The sequence below is a fragment of the Phoca vitulina genome, unplaced genomic scaffold (genome assembly GCF_004348235.1).
Source record: "Phoca vitulina isolate PV1807 unplaced genomic scaffold, GSC_HSeal_1.0 scaffold52, whole genome shotgun sequence".
NCBI classification, from domain to species: domain Eukaryota; kingdom Metazoa; phylum Chordata; class Mammalia; order Carnivora; family Phocidae; genus Phoca; species Phoca vitulina.
This window is the reverse complement of record NW_022589755.1, coordinates 9,063,590-9,091,356: the sequence shown is the minus strand read 5'-3', so window position 1 is coordinate 9,091,356 and position 27,767 is coordinate 9,063,590. Positions and strand designations below refer to the sequence as shown.

At 50.9% G+C, this 27,767-nt stretch overlaps 2 protein-coding genes across 5 annotated transcripts in view; one reads left to right on the top strand and one right to left on the bottom strand.

Moving 5' to 3' along the window:
* Positions 1 to 16,593, bottom strand: part of SYMPK (symplekin) — a 35,484-nt gene extending 18,891 nt beyond the window's left edge. The window contains exons 1-10 of one of the 4 annotated variants that reach the window (XM_032388052.1): positions 16,482 to 16,593; positions 12,676 to 12,799; positions 12,466 to 12,531; positions 11,119 to 11,172; positions 10,954 to 11,027; positions 8,363 to 8,489; positions 7,384 to 7,633; positions 5,099 to 5,269; positions 3,632 to 3,871; positions 83 to 237 (exon numbers count right to left, since the gene is read on the bottom strand). In XM_032388052.1, coding sequence (XP_032243943.1) covers positions 83 to 237; positions 3,632 to 3,871; positions 5,099 to 5,269; positions 7,384 to 7,633; positions 8,363 to 8,489; positions 10,954 to 11,027; positions 11,119 to 11,172; positions 12,466 to 12,531; positions 12,676 to 12,780 — 1,242 coding nt within the window. In that variant the 5' untranslated portion in view covers positions 12,781 to 12,799; positions 16,482 to 16,593. Of the gene's footprint in view, positions 1 to 82; positions 238 to 3,631; positions 3,872 to 5,098; positions 5,270 to 7,383; positions 7,634 to 8,362; positions 8,490 to 9,409; positions 9,453 to 10,953; positions 11,028 to 11,118; positions 11,173 to 12,465; positions 12,532 to 12,675; positions 12,800 to 16,481 lie in introns of those variants that run through there. The other 3 variants (XM_032388055.1, XM_032388053.1, XM_032388054.1) reach the window with 3 other exon arrangements.
* Positions 16,594 to 17,546: 953 nt separating this feature from the next.
* On the top strand, positions 17,547 to 24,090 carry FOXA3 (forkhead box A3). The gene is made up of 2 exons (XM_032388438.1): positions 17,547 to 17,615; positions 23,116 to 24,090. Exons 1-2 carry the CDS (start codon positions 17,547 to 17,549, stop codon positions 24,088 to 24,090), a joined length of 1,044 nt encoding a protein of 347 aa, XP_032244329.1.
* The last annotated feature ends 3,677 nt before the right edge of the window (positions 24,091 to 27,767 follow it).

The following is a 27,767-nucleotide window of genomic DNA, read 5'->3' as shown; positions in this document are numbered from 1 at the left end:
GGCAGTGTGCAGTGAAGGATAGGAAAAGGAGCAGAAACCCTTCCTCCTTGCCCTGTAGGAAATGGCCCACACCCATGCTCACCAGATTGGCCACATTGTCAGGTGTCAGCAAGGGCTGCAGGAACTCGGCTGTGATGTCTGTGTCTGACTGGCCTGAGATCTGGGCTGAGGCCTTGGAGGTTCCCGACGGGCCTGGCTCCAAGTCCTTGTCCTCATCATCTTCCCCCAGGTTGGGCTCTGGGAGAGGGAAGGAGACAAGATGCTGGTGTCTGAGAGAGCAACAGGCCCTCTCCCCTCCTAGGGAGCCCAGGGGGTCCCTGCCTCCAGGCAGCCTTAGCAAGCAGCAGAGTGCAGTGGGCGAAGACCTGGGCTGTAGCCGTGCTCTGTCATCAAAGCACCACGTGACTTTGGGGAAACAACCTGCTTCTGTCTGTGCCCTGTTCTCCTCATCTGAGAAATGGGAATAAGCCACACCAGCCTGGCTGATCACACTAAACTCCAAGAAGGTGAAAAGGTTAACTAGTAATTTCACTGAGCTTTATTGTTTAAAAACCTCTATCTTTGAAATACTGCTCAACCTCACCAGGAATCAGGAAAATGTAAAGACAACCTAGTAAGATAGCCTTTTTGCCTACATGATTGACAAAAAAATAAAAAGGCCAGTAGCGACAGCTGTTAGTACTGTGCAAATTAGGACTGTACAAATGTACACTGGTATGGCCTTTTGGAAGGGCAATTTAACCGTAGTGCCAACTTTTAAATGTGCGTACCTTTTGACCCAGCAAATCTACTTCTAGATATTGACCCTTAACTCGTATAAATATATACTGAAGGTACAATGTATGGAGAAAAAGCTTTACGTATAAAGATGTTCCCTGAAGCTGGAATGTTTAATAGGATGATGATTTAAGTAGATTAGCAAAAATACAATGCAATGTTATATGGTACTTTTTTTTCTTTAAAGTAGGCTCCATGCCCAGCATGGGGCTTGAACTCACGACCCCACGATCAAGAGTCTCATGCTCTACTGACTGAGCCAGTCAGGTGCCCCTGTTATTCAGTCTCTTAAAAAAGTTTGCAATGCACGTAACAGAAAGCTGATACCCTGCATTAACCAAGAAGAGCAAGGGCACATATAATTCAGTTACAAAAGGCTGAACAGAATGGGCACTTCAAAGACATGCAAATGGCTAATAAATGTAAAACGACACACAGCCTGACTCCAACATGTGCAAGAAAGCAAATCTAAACCAGGGATACCGTTTATACCCAGAGGGTTTATGGAACATCCAGGGCTGGGAAGAGTGGGGTAACGGGCATTCACACACCACCGGGGTGTCGTGCAGTTTTTTTGGAAAACAGTTTGGCAACGGCAATCAAGAATGTCCATGCACCCAGTAGCAACGGGCACATCCAGTGCTCAGATCTCGGTTTCTGAAACTATTCCCTGCTTAAAAGAAACCAGGGCTCCTTACGGAAAAGGCTGATTCCCAGGCTGGGGTAAGGAAAGTACAAGAAGAGTCCAGAACATCTTGTTGTGCCAGAAAATAAGAAATGCTCAAAAAAACTAACAGGACACATCAAAGGGTCATCGGAGCCAGCTCAAAGGCTCCCCTTGGCTCAGTATGAGGCAATGTGAGCCACAAAATGAGTACCGAGAGTAATGGATTACAACCCAGAGAGTAAGAATCCACAACTACAACTGATAATAAAGTAGGGAGAAGAAAGCTCTTCCTTACAGAATGCCAACTAATAAATGTAGAAGGAAAGCTCATTAGAGCAATAACAGATGTTAAAACCACCGGGTCAAAGTCAAGGGAAACAGGTAGTTTTACAGAGTACAAGTATCTCTCTCAACTTCGTATTTACAATGGGGAAAAGTGCACTTGATACTAGAGAAAACTGGGAGACACTATTTCAACCAAGTGATCAACACTCCCATCACCAATAAGGTGACAAATTGGTATCATGTGCCTCCTGACAGCACACAGAGGCGGTCAGGGCATCACCTCTGCAGCGTCCCTGCCCCAAGTGTGGAACCTGGATGCAGTCAACAAGCCAGAGCAGACGAGCCCAAACGGGGACATTCTGCCCAACAGTAGTCCTGGACTCTTCACAGTGGCAAGGTCATGAAGCAGAGGAACGCTGCAGAACGGATTAGGGAGGCCAAAGGGGTGCGACAACTGAATGAAACATGTGAGCCTTGCCTCATCAGGGGTATGCAGGAGCTTTCAGGACTATTCTTGTGACTTGTCTGCATGTCCAAAATTACTCCAAAATAAAATGTTTGAGGAAACAGAACAATAAAAAAGGTGGGCAAAAAAACAGCTTTAAATGCACCAACCCCACTATTAGGAATCCGTCCTGTAACTGGACATGCACTCAAGAGTCTCATACTATAGCAATCTTTACAGAAATTATTTAAAAAAAAAAAAAGACACAAATGTCCATCAACAGGAGGACTGGCTAAAGCAATCTACGTGCACTATAGACTATTATACCACCATTAAAAGGATGTAGTAGGTATCTATGTGCAGATATGGAAGGAGCTCTAAGATGACTACTAAACATATTAAGGTATAGAAACTCTGCTTTGCATGCTCAATTATGGAAGAAGGTAGTAGATTTCTACCTCACTCCTTGTATCAAAATAAATTCCTTGGGGCGCCTGGGTGGCTCAGATGGTTAAACGTCTGCCTTCGGCTCAGGTCATGATCCCAGGGTCCTGGGATCGAGCCCCACATCGGGCTCCTGACTCAGCGGGGAGCTTGCTTCTCCCTCTCCCTTTGCCTCTCCCCCTGCTCATGCTCTCTATCTCTGTGTCTCAGATGAATAAATAAAATCTTTTAAAATAAATAAATAAATAAATAAATAAATAAATCCCTTATTTTTAAAAATAATAATTAAAAAATCCAATTCTCTCATAAACATTCTGGAAACAAACATCAGTGATTCAGAAAAAAAAGTTGTGGATTAAGGAGGGCTGCCGTGGTTGACACTATTGACAAAATAATACAACCATCAAGAAATTACTTCAGGGCGCCTGGGTGGCTCAGTCGGTGAAGTACCCAGCTCTTGGTTTTGATTCAGGTCATGATCTCAGGGTCGTGAGATCAGGCCTCGCAAGTGGCTCTGCGCTTAGTGGGCATCTGCTTGAGGATTCTTTCTTTCTCTCTCTCTCCTCCTGCCCCTCCTCCCGCCCCACCCTGGGGCTCTCTCTCTAAAATAAATCAATCAATCTTAAAAAAAAAAAAAAAAGAAATTACTTCAGAAAGAAAATCCAATTATAAAGGAAACAAAGGAAAGGAGAACTCAGGTATTTCTGAAAGAAAACATAAGTGTTACTATAGGGGAGTGGTTACTTTTGGGGAGAGGAGTAAGAGGGAGACTTTTCATTCCATTCCTTTCTGCAAGATTTAAGTAATTCATAATTACTTTTATGTATATTACACACTTCATTAATTCTATTTTGATATCACCTTCTATGTCATATCTATATACTGTAATTTACAAATATAATATTAACTAATACAAATCAAACTCATAATTTAATGTAAGTAACTGAATACTGTAAACATGGTCAGTCCCCGCCACCACCTCTGGCCAGGCCTGGCTCAGCTCCTCAGCTCACCTAGCTTCATCTTCTTGAGTGTGGAATCCGAGTCATCTCGGGGCCGCTTGCGGGCATCTTTGCCACTGGGCATATTGCGGGCGATCTCGGCCTGGGGTGTGCCCAGGTCCACCAGCAGGGTGGTGATCTGGGCCTGAAACTCCAAGGAGGCTGGGTGCTTCAGGACACTCAGCAGGTGCAGCTTGAGGTTCTTGCGCACACTGCTCACCTGAGATTTGGCCAGCGTCGGGGGCAGGTTGGCTGCGAGGAAAGAAGCGGGAGCTTTGTTCTGTGGACACAGCCCATGTGTCCCTGCTCGTCTCACAGCCCAAGCCCCAGCTTGGGCGGTGGTTGCAAGAACCTCCTAGAAAAGTTCCTTTGTTCTCGGATCTACTGTGTATGTAGCCTTCCCCCTGTACAAGCTGATGCTTAAAACCCTCAAAAGGTCTCCATCAGGATTAGTCAACCTTAAAACAAAGAGGAAGCTCACCCCTCCTTTGATTAAATGTAAAGGCTCATCTCCCCCCATCTCTGGTCTGGAAATTCCAGGTGAAGGCTATCATCACTACCTTCACCTCCACAATGCCCCAACTGAACGGCCCCAACAGTGCGCCTCGCTGGTCCTGCCACCAGAATGATTGTCCAATGTCTAACAGTCACCTTGATGAACAAGCCTTCCCTGTTCCACAGAGAAAGAGGATGCCTGTAATTTTGCCTGCCCAGCATCCTTCCCTCCTTCCTCAGCCAACAATGCTCCCATTTTCCTTTGAGGGAACCACCCCGGCTCCATTCTCAGTCCAAGTGGGCAAGAGACTCAGGGCCACTCAGAACAATGCAATCCCTTGGCCATTGTGATTGGTTCAGAGATAAGCTACCAATGTCTTCTCAGCCAATCAGGAACAATGGGCATCAGCCTTTGGACTTTTGCTAGAATGATGGGGAAGGAAACACTCTGTCCCCTGGGGTTGCCAAGTGGATAGAATGGAAGCCTGGAGCTATCGGGGGCCATCTTTGCTACCTCAAGGAAAGAGACACAGAACAGAACAAAGCCAACAAGGAGAAAATAAGAGCCAAGAAATGGGAGACAGATCCACGATCTGTTCATATTCACACCTCGAGCCCGGACATTTCAGTTTTCACACATGCATGAAAGTAGAGAAAAGACTATAACAAATCACCAGGTACCCATCAACACTTTCCCTTCTGCTTTCTTTTTTGGTTGTTGGGGTGCGGGGGGATGCTGGAATATCTTAAAGTATTTCGCAGACATCATGTCATTTCACCCACACATACCTTAATATTAAAGACAGCTTTGAACCAGCTTTCTGTCACATGCAACCGAAAGATTCCTGTCTAATCTAGAGCATGCTTCCTATGTCCAGACCTACTAGACTGATGAATCCCTCAGGGATCTGCTACCTAGCTCACATTTTCTCTGGACAGAGCAGACTGGCCAGCGGAGAGCGGGAGGGGAGAGGACCAACCTACCATGCAGGGTTTCATAGGCCTGGATCACCTCTGACATGAACATGGGTCTCTGGCGGGCGATGTTGGCAAGGGAGCCCAGCGCCGTGGTCAGGTTGATGGAGGAGATGGCGGGGTGCACCATGAACTTGAGCAGCTGCTCCAAGGCTGCCTTGCCTTCTTCCCACAGCACATCTAATGAGGGAGAGAAGAGTACCAGTTAGCAGGGGCCTTTCTCCCTGGCCTCTGGAGAGAGCAGACTTTAGGGCCAAAAGGAGAAAGATTCTTACACATGATGGCTCGGAAGGGCTGAAAAAACAGAAAATCTAGTGGTTGAGGAGTCCTATGAGATAGACTATTAATGAATATAAAAATTTAGGGGTGCCTGGCTGGCTCAGTCGGTAGAGCATGCAACTCTTAAATCTCAGAGTCATGAGTTCAAGCCCCACATTGGGTATGGAGCTTAATTAAGAAAAAAAAAAAAGAAAAAAAAAATTAAGAGATGATGCTCAAAGCATGGGGTTCCAACAGTGAAAGACTAGAAATGATTTTAAATATCCAACTATAGGAATCTGATGATATGAGTGATGTTGAGATAAAACTTTAAATATGTAGATATGCACACGTACACATAGACAAAGCACCCAAAGTCGTTTGTACCACCACTTTCCTTGATCTGGTCCCCAAAAGTTAACCCTTAACAACTTTGGTGGATATCTTCCTTGACATTTTCTATGCAAAAACATACTGGAGGAGCACCTGGGTGGCTCAGTCGGATAAGCGTCTGCCTTTGGTCAGGTCATGATCCCAGGGTCCTGGGATCGAGCCCAGCATCGGGCTCCTTGCTCAGCAGGGAGCTTGCTTCTACCTCTGCCTGCCACTTCCCCTGCTTGTGCTCTCTCTCTCTCTGTGACAAATAAATAAATAAAATCTTCATAAAAGGGCGACTGGGTGGCTCAGTTGGTTAAGCGACTGCCTTCGGCTCAGGTCACGATCCTGGAGTCCCGGGATTGAGTCCCGCATCGGGCTCCCTGCTCAGCGGGGAGTCTGCTTCTCCCTCTGACCCTCCCCTCTCTCGTGCTCTCTCTCTATCTCATTCTCTCTCTCAAATAAATAAATAAAATCTTTAAAAAAAAAAAATCTTCATAAAAAAGAAAAGCCAACAATCGCAGGCTCTATGAACATACATATATACAAAATGTCCATTCCTGCCTAAGAAAGGTCTGGAAAGAAACATACTCTTAGTACTGTTTATCTCTGGAAAGTAGGACTGGGGAGTGGTATTTTCTCTTTACACCCCTCTGTATGTTTTGCTTGATACTTCAGTAGTGTACATGTACTATGCTTATAATTTGCAATTAAGAAAACCATTAACGGGTGCCTAAGTGACTCTTGATTTCGGTTTGAGTCATGATCTCGGGGTCGTGAGATTGAGCCCTGCCTTGGGCTCTGTGCTGGGTGTGGAGCCTGCTTAAGATTCTCTTTCTCCCTCTCCCTCTGCCTATCCCCACTTGCACATGCACACACTCTGTCTCCCTAAAAATAAATAAATAAATGAAAATTTTAAAAAATGGGGCACCTGGGTGGTTCAGTTGGTTAAGTGTCCAACTCTTGGTTTTGGCTGGGGTCTTGATCTCATGGGTCATGAGAATGAGCCCTGCTTTGGGCTCTGCTCAGTGAGGAGTCGGCTTGAAGATTCTCTCCTCTGCCCCTCCCCCCACTCATGCTCATGCTCTCTCTCAAAGAAATAAATCTTAAAAATCAGTTAAAACTAGCTACCATTTACTAAGTGCTCACACCCTCATGGAACCTCATGACAAACTCATGAAAGGGGTAATACTATCACCTACTTTACAAAAAAGGAAATGAAGGTCAGAGAGAAGTAACTTGCCCAAGTTCACATAATAAGCGGTGAAGCTGGGATTAGAACCTAGCATCAGGGCTCTTAACCAATGTCGATTGATTGATTGATTGATTGTTTATTTATTTATTTATTTCAGAGAGAGAGTGAGTGTGCGTGTGCGCACCTGGGGCAGGAGTAGGGGAGGAGGGGAAAGAATCTCAAGCAGACTCTGTGCTGAGCATGGAGCCCGACGGGCTCAATCCCATGACCCTGAGATCATGACCTGAGCCAAAACCAAGAGTCATGCTCAACTGACTGAGCCATCTAGGCACCCCTCTTAATCAATGTCTTATACTGTCTCCAGAAATGAAAAACCAAGAAAGAGAAGTGGGAGGGAAAGAGGGAGGAAGGGAATCAAGAGTAGTTAGTGACTGACAAATGGGATGAGCTGATGGGTGGCACTCACTGTACTGGATATAGGGGTGGTCACGAGGGATGCGGTCTAGGCTGATGTCATGCTCCTGGCGTCGGGGCACCTCCGAGTCAGCCATGCGGGGCGACAAGGTGACAATGAGGCCCTCCACAAACTTGATGGCGTGGGTGCGGATGCCGTCATTGTCAGAATCCAGCAGCAGAATGATGTCCGCAGCCATGGCAGACACCATGTCCCAGCAGGCCTCCTGGAGCTCACTGATGACTCGTGACTTTACCATCCACTGCGAGGGGGCCAGGGAAGAACGGAGACAGAGAGATGGGGACAAGACATCAACTGCCAACTCTATCACTACCCAGAGACCCATAATGATGATGAATAAATTCATTTGGGAAACATGTACTGAGCTACAACTCTGCCCCAGGCCCCGTGCTAGATCACACTGGGGACAAGACCCAGGGGTGACCAAGACCAAGTCTGATTCTGCCCTCATGAGGTTCACAGACAGTGACAACCCAGAGTGAAGACGCTCAAATCTTAAGACACAGGAATAACAATACTGCCCTCACAACGTGGTGGCCGAGAGTAAATGGATTCATTTATTTCATTAATGCTAATGAACACGATACCACAGTGGGTGCTTTTCCTTACAGCACTTCCCTCGGTACAAAATTAAAATTTCTGTGATTCTTTGATAAGCATCTATCTCCCTCACTGGGCCGTGAGCACCATGAAGGCAGGACCCAACCCATCTGAGTCACAGAGGAAGTACTCAGGGAATGTTTGTTAAGCGTATGAATGGATGGATGGATGGAAGGATGGATTAATGGCGATTCCCTGACCATTAGGACATTAGATCCCTTTGTTGTCTGTTCCCAGAGATCAACAGCACATCTTGCCCGTAAAGAATTTGATCTGTCCCTGGTTTAACAGACCTGCCCCTGTGTCCCAACAAAAGCTATAAATGAGACCTGTCAGATCGGGATGCTCCCAGGTGGGAGGGAGCACTTACCTGCAAGGCCACCTTGTAGAGTTGGGTCATAGTGAGGATGGCCTTCTTCACCACATTCACATTCTCATCCCTCAAGAGCATGTTGAGGTTTGCGATCAGTTTTAGCAGTAACTCAATGTCTCGCTTGCTGGGGGATAGAGAAAAAAGGTCCAGGTCAAAGTGGTCTTGGGGTATGTGATGGGAGCCGGTCAGGTGTTGTCAGGAGACTGGAGTTGGGTGGGGGGGAAGTCAGGGACTGCATCTGTCTCGTTTGTCAGCACGTCCAGAAACTGAGAACAATGCCTGGCATCTTCGGACATAGCCACCCATGAACCCTCTCTCTGGGTTAGTCCTGCAATGCCCACTCTTTTACTCTAGTAGGGCCCTGCTGTTCACATGAGGGGCAGCACAGCCAGACAAATGGACAAGCCAACTGTCTCATTTAGGATAGTACTTCCCTTGTAGTAGCTTGTTGTGAACACTGCAACAATACTTGTAAAGTACTTAGAACAGTATAGAAAGCATTCGGAAATATTAGCTGTCATTACCTTTAAGCACTTTGTTTTATGTAACCCCTAGTTTTGTTCACTAATTTGTTTACCTCAGTCCTGAGGGCTCTGAAAGTGGGGGACCCTTTCTAGTCATACAAGCAGAGTCTCATTTTTTGTTGAAGAATGAAATACATATTTGTTTGATGAATTAAAAAAATTCAAGAAGGCCACACCTAGAGCTCAGATCATGAATATAATTTTTACAACATTCTATAATCTGAAGTTAAATATTAAGCTAATCAGTCAAAAAATATGAAACTCGGGGCACCTGGGTGGTTCAGTCCGTTAAGCGGCCAACTCTTGATTTCGGCTCAGATCACCATCTCAGGGTCATGGGATTGAGCCCTGAGGCAGGGCTTGAGATTCTCTCTTTCCCTCTGCCCCTCCCCACCACCTCCCCCCCGCTCACATGCTCTAATAAATAAATCTTAAAAAAAAAAAAAAAAAAAAGGAAAAAGAAAAAAGAAACTCAACTGCCAGCTACGTGAAGTCAGAAACAGTATCTGTATTTACTCACTGTTGTATTCCTACAGCCTGAGACACAAATGCCTGGCACATACCTGTTGAACATATATTGAAATTTACCACAAATTCTCCCAGTAAAAGGTGGAGATTACGAATTTGGGCAATAGCATTACAGATATGGGTTAAAATCCCAGCCCTGCCACATACTGGCTTTTTGGCCTTAAGAAACTCACTTCGCCTCTATGAGTCACAGTTTTGTCTTGTGATAAATGGGCCACATAACTTATCCATGGTGTTATTTTTGAAGATCTAAGTACATAACAAACTAGGTAAAGCATTTAGTACAATGCCCGACAAAGAGAAAACAGTCACTATTTAGGGGCTATTTTATTTCCTCTGAGTCACAAAACATCCAATGAATGTTGAATGAACAAATAACTCAGCTTAAATGAATCACTTTATCATTCTGAGCCTCAGTTTCCCTTTCCTTAAAAGGAGGATAACAAAGCCTCCCTTCCCAAGGCTGCTGTGAAAGTTTCAGGTGAAAACAGAGGGGACTTAACATAGCGCATGGCAGAGTAAGCTTCCCATGTGGTCACCACTACAGTGAAATCCTTGTTCAACAAATACGTATTCAGTGCCTCCCATGTGCCAACACCGTCCTAGGCATGGGCATACAGCGGTCCACAATACAGAGAAGGCTTGCCCTCAGGGGGCTGACATTTTTGTGGGGAAGACAAGCATCAAGGTCATTCCAGCTAGTGAGGACACCATAAAGAACAGTGCAGGTAGGATGGCAGAGGTGGGGGGCTGCACTGGCAGAGCCAGGAAAGGCTGGCTGAGGAAGACCAGAGTGAAGTGAAGGAGTGAGCTGGGGGCTCCCTGGGGGTGAGCATCCCTTGCGGGTACAGTAAGCTGAGAGAACAGTGTGTTTTGAGGAATGGGGACGCCAGAGGATGTGGGTGAAGATCAGGGAGGGCACCAGAAGATGAGGTGAGGGGGAGAAGTCTGGGTTTCGATCTAAGTGAGACAGTGGGCCAGTGGAGCTCTGAGAGCAGGGGAGAGCCGAGAGGATCACTCTGGCTACTGTGAGAGAGGAAGCAGAGCACGGGTCTGGTATTTCCTTTGGGGAGGATAAAAATGCATTGGAACTAGATGGGTAAATGTGCTAAACGTCACTGAATTGTTCATTTAAAAATAGTTAATTTTATGGTATGTGAATTTACTTCAATTAAACAGAAGAGAGAGAGGGGAAACCGGGTAACCAGACAGAAGGCCACTGGAGCCACCTAGGCAGGAGGTAATGGTGGCTTGGAGCAGCCTAACACCAAGGAAGTGGTTGAAAGATGGTCAGATGCTGTTTAAATTTTGAGGGTAGAGCCAACAGTCCTTACTGATGACATAGATATGAAGTGTGGGAGAAGGAGAGCAATCATGAATGACTCTAAGACTTCGACCTTATTAAATATTTGCTGAGGAATCAGTGTGCATGGGACGGAAAATGGGTCCAAGAAGCAGAGGGCAGGGCCAGGCGGGGAGCTGAAGAGGCTATCTCCACCAGGGGTGCTCCCAGGGGTTCCCTGCGTCACCCCATACCATGCCTCCTCGATGAAGCCAATGACAAATTTGCGCACTTCGATTGACTTGTCCGCTTGGAAAGCGATGATCTCCTGCCAACATCAGGAAGGCGGGTCAGGGCTGTACCAGGATCCATCCCCTTACCCCTATACCCACACCCTTTCCCTCCCATTGGTCACTCACGTCCAGGAAGTTGTCTAGTAGTGTAGGATCTTTGTTGATGATCAATTCCTGGACCTGGAAGGACACTGGGGATGAGGAGGAGGGCCACACATATAAAACCAGGCTCCAATCAGTACAGACAGGAGCGTGTAGGAGAAAACAGCATGGAGGCAGGCGGCAGACAAACTCAGTTCAAATCCTGGCTCTGCCACTCCCAACCATGGCCTGGGCAAGTGGCTTCCTCCGACTTTGTCTGCTCTTCTACGAAATGGGGATCTTAAACACCAACTCATAGGGCTCTTGTGAAGCTTTAGTAAGAAGATCCTACAAGGCGTAAGGTCCTGGTCGGTAGTGAGCACATGACACACAAGGGGGGCTAAAGAAGAGGGGAGTGCTGCAGGAATTCCTTCCTGAGGCTCATCCATCAACTCTCTCCACTCTCCTCCTGTTTCTACTCCCCAGTCACACTGCCACAATTCAGCAGGCATTTCATGACAGTGAGAACCCATCTGATGCCCTTAGACTTGCCAGGCTCTTTGGAATAAGCCCTTCCCACAGACTTTCTCATAAAAGCCCGGTGCCAGCAACAGGCCCGGCTCCCACTGCTAAGAGGTTGAGTCAGCTACCCAAGGCTACAGGCAGTACACGCTGAGCAAGCAGCAGAACTAGGGCTCTCACCCAGGCGACCTGACCCCCCTGACCCCTGAACTTCACCTGCCTCCCGGTCTGAACTGCACGTGGCCCCTTCCCTCCAATTCTTCCTGTTTTCTTTTGCCTTTGCATAACCTATTGTGCCCTCCACTCCACTCGAGACACTCTCCCTCTCTCACTTAGCCTGCTTCTCTCCTCGTCCTCCAGGTCTCAGCTCCGATGTCCCCTCTTCTGGAAAGCCCTCCGACTCCCCACCCCCAGGCTGGGGCAGCAGCCCCCTCGAGGCTCCCACAGCAAGCTGGGTTCCTCCATCCCAGGCCTGCCCACTCTGTTCCCACTGTCTGGTGACCTGCATGTCTTCCCCACTAGACGGAAACCTGGCAGAGAGGAAATACAAGGATGAAGAGCATAGGATTTGGAGTTGGAATCCAGCATTCAAGTCCTAGTTCAGCCAGCTCCTAGCAGACTGACCCGAGGCTCATTATTTTAAGTTCTGAGACTCTGCTTCTTTCTATAGAAACTGGGGACCAAATTGCCCTGCTTCACAGAGCTTTTGTGAGAATTAAATGAGAGATGCCTGTACAGCATTGGGCACCACGGCAGGCATATCCTAAATGCTTAAAGGCGGACACTAGCGTTCTACCAGTGTCTTCTTTTTCACATGTTCCCAGCCCCTCCCCTTGGGCTGCTCAGCCCAGCATCACCCCAGACCCTCACCTGCTTGAGTACCGTGATCTTTGAATCATTGGTGATCAGTGCTGCCTGGTTCAGGAGATCCACCACCTGGAAGGAGGGGGAGAGGCAGGGGATGGCGCTAGCTTCGCCCACCCAGCCCCTCTGGCACCCCTGGGCTCCGCACCCGGGGGTGGACTGCCCTAAAGACACGGGCTGTGCCTCCCCATTCCACGCCCTTCTCTCCAGGCTCACTCTCTCTGAGGTGGTCATGCCATCGATGCCCGGGCCCTCCTCTTGTGTGAAGAACTGTGACGCCACGCTCCGCCGAGTGACACTATCCCCACTGCTGCCTGCCATGGCTGCTGTCCAGTACTTCCTGGAAGAAAAGAGGACCCATCAAGCCCTGGGGCCCCGTGGATAGGGTGGACCTTCACCCTACTTCGCGTCCACAAAGGGCGCGACCCTCCTTTCCGTTCTGTCCTGCCCCTGTTGGGTCTTCTGAAGCCCCTCTCCCATCCAGGCTCTGTCTCAGACTGTGCGTGTATATAGGGGTTATAATCTGGGAGAGACGGATGTCTCCCAGGCTGGAGGCAGTCCCTTGTGGAGTGCCAGGCCTCACCTCCAGGACTTTGCACATAGCAGGCTGGCCACAAACATCTGCCGAATGACTGAACAAATGAACACACAGCAGACACCTTGCTGGTTTCAGGGCCTCGTCTTGCCATCTGGGCTGTACCCGGGACCAGACATGACAGCAGGCTTTCTACAACACAGCTCTGAGGAACACCAGTCAGAGTCCTACATGCTAAGTATTCAACACATCAGAAAAGGCCTAGTTAAAATAAATGGAATACTATGGAGTTGTTTTTTTAAAAAGGGGAGAGGGGAAGGGAAGACTTTTGGGCATCTGTCCCAGAGTCACACTTGGCAAAACTATGTAATAAGGATCAACTACAGCATTATTCCTAACAGTAAAAGACTATTAGCAACCCAAGTGTTCTCAAACAGGGAGACTGGCTGAAAAAACATGATAAATCCACATAATAAAATACTATGCAACTGTAAAAAGGATGGGGGTGCCTGGGTGGCTCAGTGGGTTAAACGTCTGCCTTTGGCTCAGGTCATGATCCCAGGGTCCTGGGATCGAGTCCCACATTGGGTTCCTTGCTCAGCGGGAGCCTGCTTCTCCTGCTCCTCCCCGCTCATACTCTCTCTCACTCTCTCTGTTGCTATCTCTGTCTCTCTCTCTCAAATAAATAAATAAATAAAATCTTAAAAAAAAATGAGGGATGAAAAAATGAAAATCTCTATACATTGATAAATAGTGGATTCCAACATATATTCACTGAAAACATGCAACGTGGAAGACAATGTTTGCTGCATGCTCCCTTTTTACAAAACACACACACACATATATATACATATATATATATATATATATACCTACATACACATATATATTTAAAAAAATGAAAAGATAAACCAAAAACCAGAAGAGGAGGGAAAACAGTAAAATAAATCTGGTAGGTCTCAATGTATTATTATAAAAAGCTGTCTGCAACAGCCTATGGCATCACAGAAAATAGCAAGTCAATCCATTTTTGTCAAATTTGTGTATGAAGACACAGAATGAACTGGGTCTGTTTCCTTTTCTATAAAAGAGGGATGGGGCACCTGAGTGGCTGAGTCTGCCTTTGGCTCAGGTCATGATCCCAGAGTCCCAGGACTGAGTCCCACATCGGGCTCCCTGCTCAGTGGAGAGCCTACTTCTCCCTCTGACCCTTCCCCCTCTCATGCTCTCTCTCTCAAATAAATAAATAAAATCTTAAAAAAAAAAAAAACGGAACAAAAAACAGGGATGGCAACAGTGTTTACCTCCCAGGACTATTCTGAGGAGTAGATGAATTAGTATACAAAATAAACACAAGATAAGTACAGCTACTATTTTTATGTTCCCCTGAAAAGATCTGAAGGATGTTGCATAAACCGTTAACAACAATTTGAGGAGGGCGAAAAAGATGCACCTTTTAAAAGGAATGTAATATACTGCAATACAGTAGTTATTCACCAGATGTCTGCTGACTGAATGAGTATCCAACAGCCTCCTTCCTGGTCTCCCTGCCACCTGTCACAGCCACATCTTGCTTAGTGTCCATGCCATCATCCTCACCAAGGCCTAGAAGACCTTGTATGAAAGGCCCCTTCTACCTCTGCCCTCACTTTCCTCTAGGGTCTCTGGGCTCCAGCTCTTCCCTCACTACCCTATTTCAAGTGTCAATTCCTTCTCCCTCTCCATCTGTGTTACTCTATTTTTCTACACAGCCTTTATTACCATCAACATACTACAAATTTACAAGCTCCATGAAGGCCAGGATTTGTGTGTGTCTGTTCACTTTTTAGATCTCCAGCGTGGAACAGTGCTTGGCACCTAGTAAGTGCTCAGTAAATATCTGAGTGAGTGCCAAAGGGCTTCCCCAATCCCTAGACTTAGTATCCCCACCCTCTGGCTCTAGAATGCTTGAAAAATAATAACTAATATTTAAGCATATGTGCCGGGCACAATTCTAATACACATGTTAACTTATTTAAAGCTCCCAACACCAACTCTTGGAGGCAGGTACTACTTTTAATCTCCATTTTACAGATGAGGAAATTTGAAGGCAAGGGAGGTAAAGTCACTTGACTGAAGGCTCACAGCTTCTAAGATGCAGACCCAGCAGTATGACTGCAGAATCTATCCTCCTCACCACCATGCAGTCCTGCCTCTCTGAAAGCCATTCCTTCTACACCCCAGGTCTGTTCAAGCAAGCCAAGGGGCATGGTCACCTGACAACCAGCATTCTCCCGTCCCTTATCAGAACATAATGAACCTTTTCCTGATGAACCTTTCCAACTTTTCCACTCTCTCCATGAAAATAATAGATTGAGATCTAGCTTTTTTTTCTTTTAACCCTGTGTTCTTCCTCTTCTACTTCTCGGTTTATCCTTAAAAAACAAAACAAAACAAAACAAAACAAAAAAACAAGGTCTATACACATTTCCCTTTCTTTTGTAAAAAGGGAGCATATAATTAGCATGGCCTTCTCTTTTGTTTGTTTTCACTTAATATAGTCTGGAGCCCACTCTCTATATCAATGTAGAGACATTTTCTTCATTCCCTTCCCCCAACCCCCTATTCCCTTTAATAGTTGCATAGTATTTTATAATGTGGATGTTATCAGCTTTTTCTCTGCCAGTCTCCCTACTGAAGAACACCTGGGGTGCTTGCAGTCTTTTTGCTATTACCAACAATCCCTGTTTCCCCTTCCCTCCCGGTGTACTCCTTATGGAGTACCACTGCCCCACTCCCACTTGGGGCTATGACGCCACCCCTCATGTACGGAGTAACCCCAGGAGTATCTTTCATTCATTCAACGAACATTAACCAGGCGTCTTCAGTGCGACCAGCGCTGTGCTAGGAACACAGCGATGACCAACACATACTCTTGTCCCCGTGGGGTTCACGGTCAAGGACCTAATCGAAAAACCCCACAAATAAAGGTCCAATGATAAATCAGACCACATGTGACATGAAGGAAAGGGACAAGGACCTATGAGAGCGTTTAACAGGCGGATTTCGGGACGGAGGGCGGGAAAGGAGGCCTTCGCAGAGGAAGTGACGTTGGTGCCGAGACCCGAAAGATGAATGGGAGTTAGCCAGGCAGAATGGGTAAAAGGATGTTGCGGGCAGAGGGGACAGCATGTGCAAAAATCCTGAGGCGGAAAGGCGCATGGCGAGTTTGAGGAACCGGAAGGCTAGTGCAACTGTGCGAAGTGAGGAACGAGCAGAGAGGCCGAGCCGGGGCCGGCGGGGCGGACGCGCCTTGGGGGCCACGTTGGAACTTTGCCCTGAGGGCACTGGGAAGCCACGGGAGGGTCCTGAGCTGGGGAAGAAACTGGGGTCCCGAACGTCACTGCTCCCCTTTCCTCGCAGCGCCCCAACCCGCCGGCCAGCGCCCCTGCCGCTTCAGAGTCCCTCCTCCCTTCGTTCCCGGGCCCCCACGCCGCCCCCCGCTCACCGCGGCGCCGGCCTCCGTCCCCCTCGCGCCCCCTCAGCAGCGCCTCTTCACAGACGCCGCCGTCGCCATCTTCCGTTCGCCGCCGGGACACTGCGCACGCGCCGCGCACACAGGGCCGCCGGGAAATGGAGTCCACACTGCGGCCCGACCCCGCCCCTACCTCCTGCGGCGCGAGAGGCCTTCCGCCCTCCCCCCGACGACGCCGGGGTGCCTTTCATTTCCGGCCTTTGGACGCCATGCCTTAAGGGAAATGTAGTCCCTTAGCAGAGGCACTGGACGGAAAGGGAGGTAGAGGCTTCTGGGAAATGGAGTTCACGGTTGTTCTGAGTCCCTGGACGGCTGGTGTTAGAGAGGGTGGAGAGTCCGGGCGACTAAGCTCCTAGGTCCTGGAGGTGGTCTGTTGCCCCAGTGGAGTCTAAGCAGAGTCCCCGATCCCGTCCACCTTAGGTCCTGACCATTTACGCAGTCTGGAGCATTTCCAGTTGTCGGAAGTTTCAGTCTTCCTGTCCGTCCAATGGGAATGTGGGTTCGAGGGTCTCTTACGGTCCTTATGGTAGCATATACTGACCTCTGGAGTCCACTGCGCTCTGAGGCCCCTCTCCTCCGCCGCGGTCATGCTGGGCTCTGGCTATTCGCCTTCTCCTGTCGAGGTGATGAAACCCGCTGGCGTAGAAGAGCCCCAGAACTCTGCCCTTGGGGCCTTTAGCATCGGCAGTGTCTCTCACCCGTAGCTCCCTCTCTTCAGCCACCTCCAGCTCTCACGGCCCCGGGCTGCGGCTCCCGGCGCCTGAGGTCTGTCTCCGCGCAATCCCGCAGGGGGCGCCCCAGTCCGAGCGCGCCGCCCTCGGGGAGGCGGGAGGGGAGCCCGGGGCGGGAGAGGGCGGGGGGCGGGGGTGTCCCAGCTATAAAGCGTGGCCGCCTCCCGCGGCGCCCAGGACGGCTGGGACCCCGGGCGGTCGGACGGGCGGGCACCGGTCGGAACTCGGGCCGTGCCGGCTGAGAGATCTGAAGCGCTCGGTTCCCCCCGGGCCGGAGCGGGGGCGGGAGGGGGCGCAGGCCCGGGGGATGCTGGGCTCGGTGAAGATGGAGGCCCATGACCTGGCCGAGTGGAGCTACTACCCGGAGGCGGGCGAGGTGTGTCCTCGGGGATGGCGGAGCGGGAAGTGGGGGGCAGGAATCAGGGTGCGAGCGTGAATGGGGGGCAAGGATGGGGTGTGGGATCAAAAGGGGGCCCCAACTACAGTTGAGGAACGGAGGAACTAGAGACACGCACACCAGGTATAGGAATCAGGGATGGGCGAGGCGTGGGAGTGCGGTTTAGGCTGGTTGGAGCGAGGGCTCAAACGGAAAAATTTAGGCAAGGGTCAGGTCATAGTTTAAACGTGAAGACTGGGTGTTGGGGACCCAAAATCCAAGGGATTAAAATGAAAAAACAAAAAACAAAACCCAAAAAACAAAGATAGGAACCCGAGTTCCAGGATAGGGGACAGAGCTGGGGGATTAGGAAATGGGGTTCCAAAGAGGGGGAAAGACCGGAGCTAAGAGATGGGAGAAAAAGGTCACCATTAAGGAAAGTCTGAGGTGGGAGCTCAGGGATAGAATATAGTTAAAGATGGGGGTTCTGGGGTAGAAATCAGAATTGGGATTGGGGGATAAGCATCTTCGGGGTGGCGACCTAAGAGTCAGAAATAGGGATTGGTGCTCAAAGTTAAGAGATGGAGGTGCTCAGAGATGAAACATGGTTTGGGAACCTGTAATAACAGGTGGGTGAGAGTTGGGGCTCAGAGAGATGGGGGCCCAGATGGGGTCAGAGTTGGGAGCCTGAGAGCAGATGTGAGCAACGGCATTGTCAGGAGAGGGGTCAATATCCACCCCCATCTCTATTCATGACCCTTACCCCTCCCGACTGAACTTCAGTGGTTTAATTGTTTTTAGAGACCCTCAGCAGGGATACTGCTTGTTGGAGGCTGGAGGGTTTCAGATTTCACACACCCGCCCCCCTTCCAGTAATCTCCAGTAATTGCTAATGTCCTCACTTGTCCCATCTCTGACAAGGCCGCCCTTAGAGTAGGGGGCAGGGTGTATCGTAATTCCCTCACCTCTGCAGAAGGAAAGTCCTTCCCCAAGTCTAACTCCCTTTCCCATTGCTGCAAGGGCTCCTCCTTAGCTTGTTCTTTCTATAGTCAAGATTGTGAAATGGCAGGGGAGGGGTCCTAGTAGGAGGGTTATGGGGGTGCGGACATTTGGTTTCTTAACCTGGAAGGAGACTTTGGGCTTCAGGTCAGAGGGGGACTGGAATGTCTGAGATCCCCAAGGATTTAGAGATCTGGGGGTTTACAAGGGGCCTCACCGTGCCTGAGTCCTGGGTCTGGGGTTTGAAGCTCGGGGTGGGACTCCTGGTTTCCCAGGCCTGCGGGGATTGGCAAAGTGCCCAGGAGGGGCCAATCCTGGGACTATGGAGGTGTGAGGTGCATGTGGGGTGGGGCAGGCTGACCAGGGAAGGGATTGGGAGGGCTGAGAGCTGAAGGTGAAATTGTACGGTGGGGAAGGCAGAGAGAGACCAGGTTGGAAGTGGAGGCTCCCAGGTAGTGGTGGGGGGAGGAGGGTGGGTTGCTGAACCCCTAGAGAGTTCAGAGCCTGGGGACATGATTGAAGAAGACCCAACTACAGATCTATGTTTGGGTGGGGGGCACATCTTTAAGAAGTAAGTTGTGTGGGTCTAAGGATGGAGGAGTCGCTATTGGGGCACAGTCTGAAGTTTAAGAATTTGCATTTGCACATTGAAATTGTGTCAGAAATTGAGGGACAGTCTAGAAATGATTCGCATTTGAGAGCATATTTTGGAAGAGTTAACATATGGGGGGCCGGAAATGGAAATATGGTGTCCCCAGCCTTCCCATCCGCTGAGCCACCTCCTCCCCCTGGGTCAGAACAATAGGGAGAGAAACATCTGCACTCACTCAGCAACTAAGAACTAAGAGGGTCCCCAAACTGCTTCTTGCTCACAGCACCCTCCTGCTGGGGTGATTGACACCCCCGGTCAGGCTCCCTGTCAGGAAGGAAATTGGAAAGTTAGCACCCTGGGGTGTCCCGACTGGCCTCCAGTTCTCACAGATCAGCTGGTCCAAGTGCTCCCCCCTTTTAGAGATGGGAACTCTGAAGCCTCTCCAAGTGTTGGGGGCTGCTGGAGGATCTGGACTGGGACTGGGACTAGAAACCAGGCTTCTGGCTTCACGCGGCCTTCCTCTGCTCCTTGTCACACCCTCCCCCAGAGACAATAAGGAAATGAAAGGAGAGAAATTCCAGCCTCCTGGGATGGGGGTGCGGGTCCCCTGAGGGCTTCCCCCCAATCTCAGCCCCGCCCTGGCAGGGGAGATCCGGCTCACACCCGGACATTGGGGGTTCATCCCAGCCCTGGGGCGTGGGAAAGCCAAGGGTGGATTAGGGCAGCTGGAGTGCTTGAGGTCAGACCTCAAGGAGGACTTCCGGGTGGGTGGGGACCCAGAAAAGGAGGGCCCTGGGGTCCCAGTCATTCTTCCTCTGTGATACAGAGGACGCTCATGGAATTGGAGAATTGGAGTGAGGGTCGCAGAGGGATTTAGGAACTCTCTGTGGATGCCCCTGAGTCCATTGCCTCCCCTCAGCTCTGAAGGACCCGCTTCCCTTATCCTGAGGAGGGGGCAGAATCAGCCAAGGTGGTGGTGGGGACACCAGTGCGTGGAGGAGGGGTAGCTGTGATTCCAGTTTCAATGGGAGGCTTCTGGGGGGATGGTGATGCTGAGGTGAAGAGACAGAGAGGTCCAGAGATGTGCTGGAGGGAAAGAGACATGGCAGGAGAGGGGGGCAGAGAGAGACAGGGAGAGATAGGGTGGGGGGAGAGGGATAGGGTTGGAGAGAGTCATGAGGAGGGACAGGCAGGGGGGTTGGGGAGAGATGAGAGAGAGACAGGAGAAGGAGGTGAAGACAGAGGGGCGAGAAAGAGATGGGGAGAGACAGGGCTGGAGGAGAGGAAGCTTGGATGGAGACTGGGGAGTAGAGGGGATGGGGAGAGGGCAGGAGCAGGGAGGTACTGAGACGGGGGAAAGAGATGGACAGATACACATGGAGCCAGCTGGGAGACTCAGAGACCAGAGACAAAAGAACTGCCTGGAAGTGTGTGAGAGAGAAGAGTTTCTCTGCCTGGGCTCAGACTAGAGTTGGTCGTCACCTGTCCCCGGCTCTCTGAGTGACGCTGGCCATTCCCTTCTCTCTCAGGACCTTGGGACCTGCAGACCCTTACAGTGACAGGGGACAAGACAGGACCCACTGACTCACAGCAAAGGCATCTCCTGCTGGAAAGATAGCAGCACCCCCAGGGCCATGAGACCCCCGCGTGGGGAGGGAGCAGGGCGGACAGGGGGCCATTGGCCGACTGAGGGAGAAAGGATGGTGGACAGTGGATGGAAGGGGTAAATACACACAGCGAGGGAGAAATCACCACCCACCATGCTTTCTGTTTTCCATGTTTATCTGGTTCCTTTCCTGCTAGACTGTCAGGTCTGTGAAGGCGGGCGTTTCTGTCTTGTCTTGGTCAGTTGCTTTTGTAGCGTGATCCAGAGCACTGGTCTGGAGCCGGACTGCCTAAATTCAGAACCCCAGCTCTGCCCCTTCCTTACTGTCTGACCCTGGACAACCTCTCTGGGCCTCAGCTTGCTCAGCTATATAATGGGTATTATCATAGCGCGGTTGTAAAAGTTGAACGGAGACCTTTCCTGTGAAGTGCTTGGAGCAGTGCCTGGCACAAAGTAGGTGGCCAGATAGATATTTGTTTAATGGATGGAAGAATAGAGGGTTATTTAGAGAGACCTAGTGATGTCTACTGTTTTCCATTGAGCTAAGATGCATGTTTTTCATTTGAACATTTCTGAAAATGGGATGGGTTTTATAGTCAATGGTGCCTGGGGACTGACAGTGTTTTTTTCCCCCTTATTGGTATTATTCTTATTGGTACTTAAAATAACACGGCAGCTTACAAGTAGCGATGTCTTAGATTTAATGATATACGGTAAAGAGGCAATATAGATTAGGTTGAAACGTGATTTCTGATACTGAAACATTTAAACAATTTTTTTAAGTTTTATTTATTTAAGTAATCTTTACACCCAACGTGGGACTCGAACTCACAACCCCGAGATCAACACTCGCATGCTCTTACCACTGAGCCAGCCAGGTGCCCCTCCCCCGCCCCTCCGCAATCCTGAAACATTTTTGGCCTCTAACAACTGTAATTCTATAACCCAAAAGAGTGATAGAGAGTACCCATATTTATAGATGGGATGGAGATAAGTCAGGAGTTCTCGATTTTTTCGGTTTCAGGACCTCTTTACATGCTTAAAAATTATTGAGGACCCCAAACAGGTTTCATTCATGTAAATTATGTCTGTCAATAGTTACTGCATTAAAAAAAGAAGAGTTACTGTATTAGAAATTAAAACTGAGAAACTTTTATAATATGGATTAATTAATTTTAAGATTTTATTTATTTGAGACAGAGAAAGAGCGAGTGAGAGGATGAGCGGGGTGGGGGGGAGAGGGAGAGGGAGAAGCAGACTCCCCACTGAGAAGGGAGCCCGACGCAGGGGCTCAATCCCAGGACCCTGGGATCATGACCTGAGCCGAAGGCAGACGCTTAACTGACTGAGCCACCCAGGCACCCCTGGATTAATTAATTTTAAACCAACAATTTTTTAGCATAAATACTGTGTTTTTATTAATAACTATATTTCGGGGCACCTGGCTGGCTCAGTCGGTAGAGCATGCAACTCTTGATCTCAGGGTCATGAGTTCAAGCCCCACGTTGGGCGTAGAGCCTACTTAAAAAAATAAAAATAGGGGCGCCTGGGTGGCTCAGTCATTAAGTGCCTGCCTTTGGCTCAGGTCATGATCTCAGGGTCCTGGGATCGAGCCCCACATCAGGCTCCCTGCTCAGCGGGAAGCCTGCTTCTCCCTCCCCCACTCCCCCTGCTTGTGTTCCCTCTCTCGCTTGTCCCTCTCTGTCAAATAAATAAATAAAATCTTTAAAAATAAAAATAAAAATAAAATGAAATAACTATATTTCAAAACATTTAGTGAGAGGAGTGGCACTGTTATATTTTTGGCAAATCTCTTCAGTGTCTGGTTCAATAGGAGACAGCTGCTTGTGGCTGCTTCTACATTTGGTCTGTTGCAATGTCACATGTCCGGTGGCCTCTGGAAAACTCCACTGTAACTCCTGAGAGAGACAGAGAGTGAAAAAGGCTAGTAATTTCTTAGTATTATATGCAAATAGTTTTGACCTCCTGGACATCCTGAAAGGGTCTTGGAGACTCCCCAGGGTGTCCTGGACCACACTTTGAGAACCACTTAAAGCATGAGCTCCAGTATAGGGATCCCTTGGGGGATGGAGGATGGGGTCAGGGATGGGGCGCATGAGGATGGGGAAGAGAGAGAGACTTCCAGAGACAGCCATCTGCAGACAGAGGTAAGGATGGGAGGGACTTGTAGAAGAGGCAAGACAGACAGACAGATGGACACATAGTGGGGGCCAGTGACCCTTTGCCGACCAGGAGAGTGGCAACTCACTGACCTCCCCCCATCTCTCTTTCTCTCCTTGCAGGTCTACTCGCCGGTGACCCCAGTGCCCACCATGGCCCCCCTCAACTCCTACATGAGCCTGAACCCTCTGAGTGCTCCCTACCCCCCTGGGGGGCTCCCTGCCTCTCCGCTGCCCTCAGGACCCCTGGCGCCCCCAGCCCCCGCAGCACCCCTGGGGCCCACCTTCCCAGGCCTGGGTGCCAGTGGTGGTGGAGGCAGCGGCTCAGGGTATGGGGGCCCGGGCCCGGGGCTAGTGCACGGGAAGGAGATGCCGAAAGGCTACCGGCGGCCGCTGGCCCATGCCAAGCCGCCATATTCCTACATCTCGCTCATCACCATGGCCATCCAGCAGGCGCCGGGCAAGATGCTGACCCTGAGCGAGATCTACCAGTGGATCATGGACCTCTTCCCCTACTACCGGGAGAACCAGCAACGCTGGCAGAACTCCATCCGCCACTCACTGTCTTTCAACGACTGCTTTGTCAAGGTGGCGCGCTCCCCAGACAAGCCGGGCAAGGGCTCCTACTGGGCCCTGCACCCCAGCTCAGGGAACATGTTTGAGAACGGCTGCTACCTGCGCCGCCAGAAGCGCTTCAAGCTGGAGGAGAAGGTGAAGAAAGGGGCTGGCGGGACCTCCACCTCCAGGAACAGTGCAGGGGCGGCTGCCTCGGCCGCCGCCCCTGCCGCCACGGTCACCTCTCCCCCACAGCCCCAGCCTCCGCCCCCTGAGCCGGAGGCCCAGGGCGGGGAAGACATGGGGGCTCTGGACTGTGGCTCACCCCCTTCCTCCACACCCTATTTCACTGGCCTGGAGCTCCCCGGGGAGCTGAAGCTGGATGCCCCCTACAACTTCAACCACCCTTTCTCCATCAACAACCTGATGTCGGAACAGACACCAGCACCTCCTAAACTGGACGTGGGGTTTGGGGGCTATGGGGCAGAGGGGGGGGGAGCCTGGGGTCTACTACCAGGGTGTCTATTCCCGCTCTCTGCTTAACGCGTCCTAGCAGGGGTGTGGGAGTGTGGTGGGCGGGGTATGACTGTGGCTCACACCATCAGGCGCTTGGGGCCTGATCCTCCTGGTGACACTTGGCTCGTCCCGTCAGTTACCATCTTGGTTGGTCTATTACTGTGGTGACTGCTGTCTCTGGAGGCATCGGGCCAATCCTTTGGGTACTGTGATAACTGCTGTTGACATCTTGGCGGGCCCACTGGGTACTACAAAGACTGCCATGTCCATTGATGTTATTCGTCCATCTCTTGGGTGCTCTGATGGCCACCACCCGGGATGACATCTTAGTTGGCCCTTTGGACATGGTGATGGACATCCTCTTGACTAATCCTTTGGATGTGATGGTGATACCATTCCAATGACATCTTCTTTGGCCCGTTGGGTGCTGTGCTCACTTCTTTTTGGGTGGGCTTCTTGGCATAGTAGATGCCGAGTTGGCCACCATCCTGCACAACATCTGTTTCTTGGGCACGTTGGGTGCTATGATGAACACCATCTTGGTGGGCTGACATAACCAGTGTACCGTTGTCCACCGTGATAGCTACCACAGCCCCTGGGTTGGCCATTGTCATCACCGTCTCTTTGGTGTGAGTTGAGTGAGGGATGGAAGTGTGAATACTCCTTGTTTTCTTCGGGAGCCCATTCCCCTCTCTGGTCCAGGAGAAACCAGAAAGGACTGGCTAGGGTATGGGGAATTTCTACTGAAGTCTGGTTCTTGCCTGGGAAGCGGGATACTGGCTGTTTTTGACCATTAAAGGCACTGTTTTTGCCTCTCCCTGAACGTCTCTTTTCCTTGGAGGGTGGGCCCTGCGGGGCTTGAACACCTGAATTGCAGTGTCCCTGTCCCCTCTCCCGCCTGCCCCCAAGAGCTAGCTGCCTCTGTGGGAGGGGTTGGGGGAGGCATCGACCTGACCTTTGGCTCTTCGCTGTCCCTGACCCCAAGGACAGTTTGCTCACAGATAGCAGCCCCTGCAGCAGTGGGGCCAGGGCGGCTGGGAGAGGAGGCTCTGCAGTGACCAAGGCCATCTCCCCACCCCCACTCCCCAGACACACACCTCTAACTCTGAGGCCCAAGGAGCCAGGGACTGCTCAACTTTTGGTTAAGCTGGGGAGGAGGGGAAGGCACAAACCAGGTGTTAATTGAAGGAGATGGGGTGTGTGTGTGTGTGTGTGTGTGTGTGTGTGTGTGTGTTGGGGGGGTAGGCCTCCATTGGTCATAGGATATCACTGTGCCCACTGGGGTCTCTGTGGCCTGCCCATTGTTCCCTCTGGTTTGTATCCCTCCATTGTGTGGGTTTGCATGTCTGTTCACACTCTGAGTGCTACCTGTGGGTCCTGGGATCTCTTATTGTTTTTTTTTTTTTTTAAAGCTCTTTTTTTTTTTTTTTTTAATTTTTTTTATTTTTTTTAGAGAGAGAGAATGAGAGACAGAGAGCATGAGAGGGAGGAGGGTCAGAGGGAGAAGCAGACTCCCTGCCGAGCAGGGAGCCCGATGCGGGACTCGATCCCGGGACTCCAGGATCATGAGCTGAGCCGAAGGCAGTCGCTTAACCAACTGAGCCACCCAGGCGCCCCTGGGATCTCTTATTGTTTAGTGTGTGTGGTTCTCTTTGTCCGCCTACCCGTGGGTCCTTGTGGGTCTCCCACTGTTAGGCGCAGGTCTCCGTGTCCATTTGTCTGCATACCCATCGCCTCAAGGGGTCTGTGTGGGGTCAGTCCGCATCGAAGGCCTGCCTGTCACTGTTCCGTGTGCACCCCGTGAGTCAGCATCCGCCCGTACGTTTCAAATGTTTCAAAGAGTCTGCCTGCGCTTGGGTATTATGCCTGTCACCGTTGCGTGGAGGGTTGGTTGTCACTTCTGCAGGCAGGTGTGTGGGGAAAGAGTTCGGTCCTCCTTGGGCGGCTGTGGGCCTCTGGGGTTGCTGTCTGAGTGTCTCTGTTCCTCCGGGGCTCTCCCTAGGCTCTGAGTCTGGGGTCAGGTGCTCAGATGTTCTGAGCGCGTGGCTCTCGGGGTGGGGGGGGGCGGGAGACAGTGAGCAGAAGCTGAGGCTCAGGAGGGAAAGGGACTGGGCCAGGGTCATTCAGCCAGGTGAGGGCAGGTGGACGGGTTTGGTCTTACTTTGTCTTTTCCTTATTTGGGGTTTGCCTTTCTTGGTCCTTGGTTCTCCAGAGGCTCATTCATTTGTTCATCAGACCAAGGGCTGCCTGTTTATGTGTGTGTATGTGTGTGTGTGTGAGATGTCTCCCCCAGTTTCTGTGTGTCCATCTTTCTGTCTCTTTAGTGTCATCTCTCTGTGGCACTCTGTCCTTAGCTCTCTCTCTGGGTCTTTGTCTCCTGGCTTTTTGAAAACCTTTGCTCATCCTCTGTACTCTATCTCCTATACCATCTGCCTTGTGCTTTCTCTCTCATTCACTCCGTTGCTTTGACTCTGTCCCTCCTTCCCTCTCTCTGGGCTCTGGATGTCTCTGTCCTCCTCTTGGGGACTGTGACTCCTTTCCGGGGTCTTCCTCCCCGCCCCCCACCCCCACCCCCACGGCTTTGGATCTCTGGCCTCGCTCCTCCTTCTCTGGTCTTCAGCTCCCTGAGTTTCTGCCTCTACCTGCCACCTCGCCGGCCAGGCCCTCTATTTCTGTCGCGGTGCCCGCCCTGCCGGCTGCGTGTCACCCCCCGCCCCCTGCCGTGCTGGCTCCCCGTCAGCCGTCCCACCGGCCTCGCTGTCCTGGGCAGGCCGGGGAATTCCTCCTGGTTCCTGGAAAAAACAACTGGGGCCGAGAGAAAGGCCCTCAGTCTCCCCGGGCGCCTGCCCCCCTCCCTCGGGCCTGGGGGTCTCTCCCGGAGTCGGCCGGCCCGAGGCAGGAAGCCCTGCGGTTTCTGGCTTCTCCCAGGCGGCCTCCGGATCTGGCCCCCGCCCCCCGGCCAACAGCCCAAATATTATTCCGCAGGAGGAGTCGGTGGTGGCGGGAGGAGGCCCAGGCTGAAAGAGGCTTTCAGGGCGGCCAGGCCTGGGGCTTCCTGTCCCCAGGCTTGGGCCTCAGGCCGCCCCAGTAGGGACCTCAGGTGGCCGGAGGGGCGGGTGTTGTTGTAGGGTCCTGGGGGGAGGGTGGGGCTATCCGTCAGGGTGTCTGGTGGCCACCGGCTCGGCTGGCGTGGGCAGGTGTGACCCCCACCCCAGGGACAGCCGGCTGATGTCCAGCGTGGAAAAGTACCACGGTCAGACGTGGGACGCGTGGACAGACATGAGGATGCCAGGGATCGGGGGATGGAGGGATAGCCATGGGGACACAGGGAAGCCGGGGCTGGGACAGGTGAAGTTGGACAGAGCCTGCGGGCCTGAGGTGACATGGTCCAAGGGAGGGGCCCATGGGTGGGGAAACAGAGGGCCAGGGCAGGGTCCCAGCTGTGGGCAGAGATCCCATTACATCAGAAGGCATGTGATAATAATGCTGGAAAGAGTAATCATAATAATAGCTACTAGGGCTTATCATCTGTCCCGCAGTGTGCGAGCATCTTACAGAACGGATTGACCCAATCCTTCCCACCCCCCCCAAATTATTAGTGGTGAAACTGAGGCAGGATGAGGTGAGGCCACTTGCCCAAGGTCACACGGATAGTGTGCGGGCAGCGGGAGCTAGGACTTGAACCCAGGCAGTCTGGCCCAGAG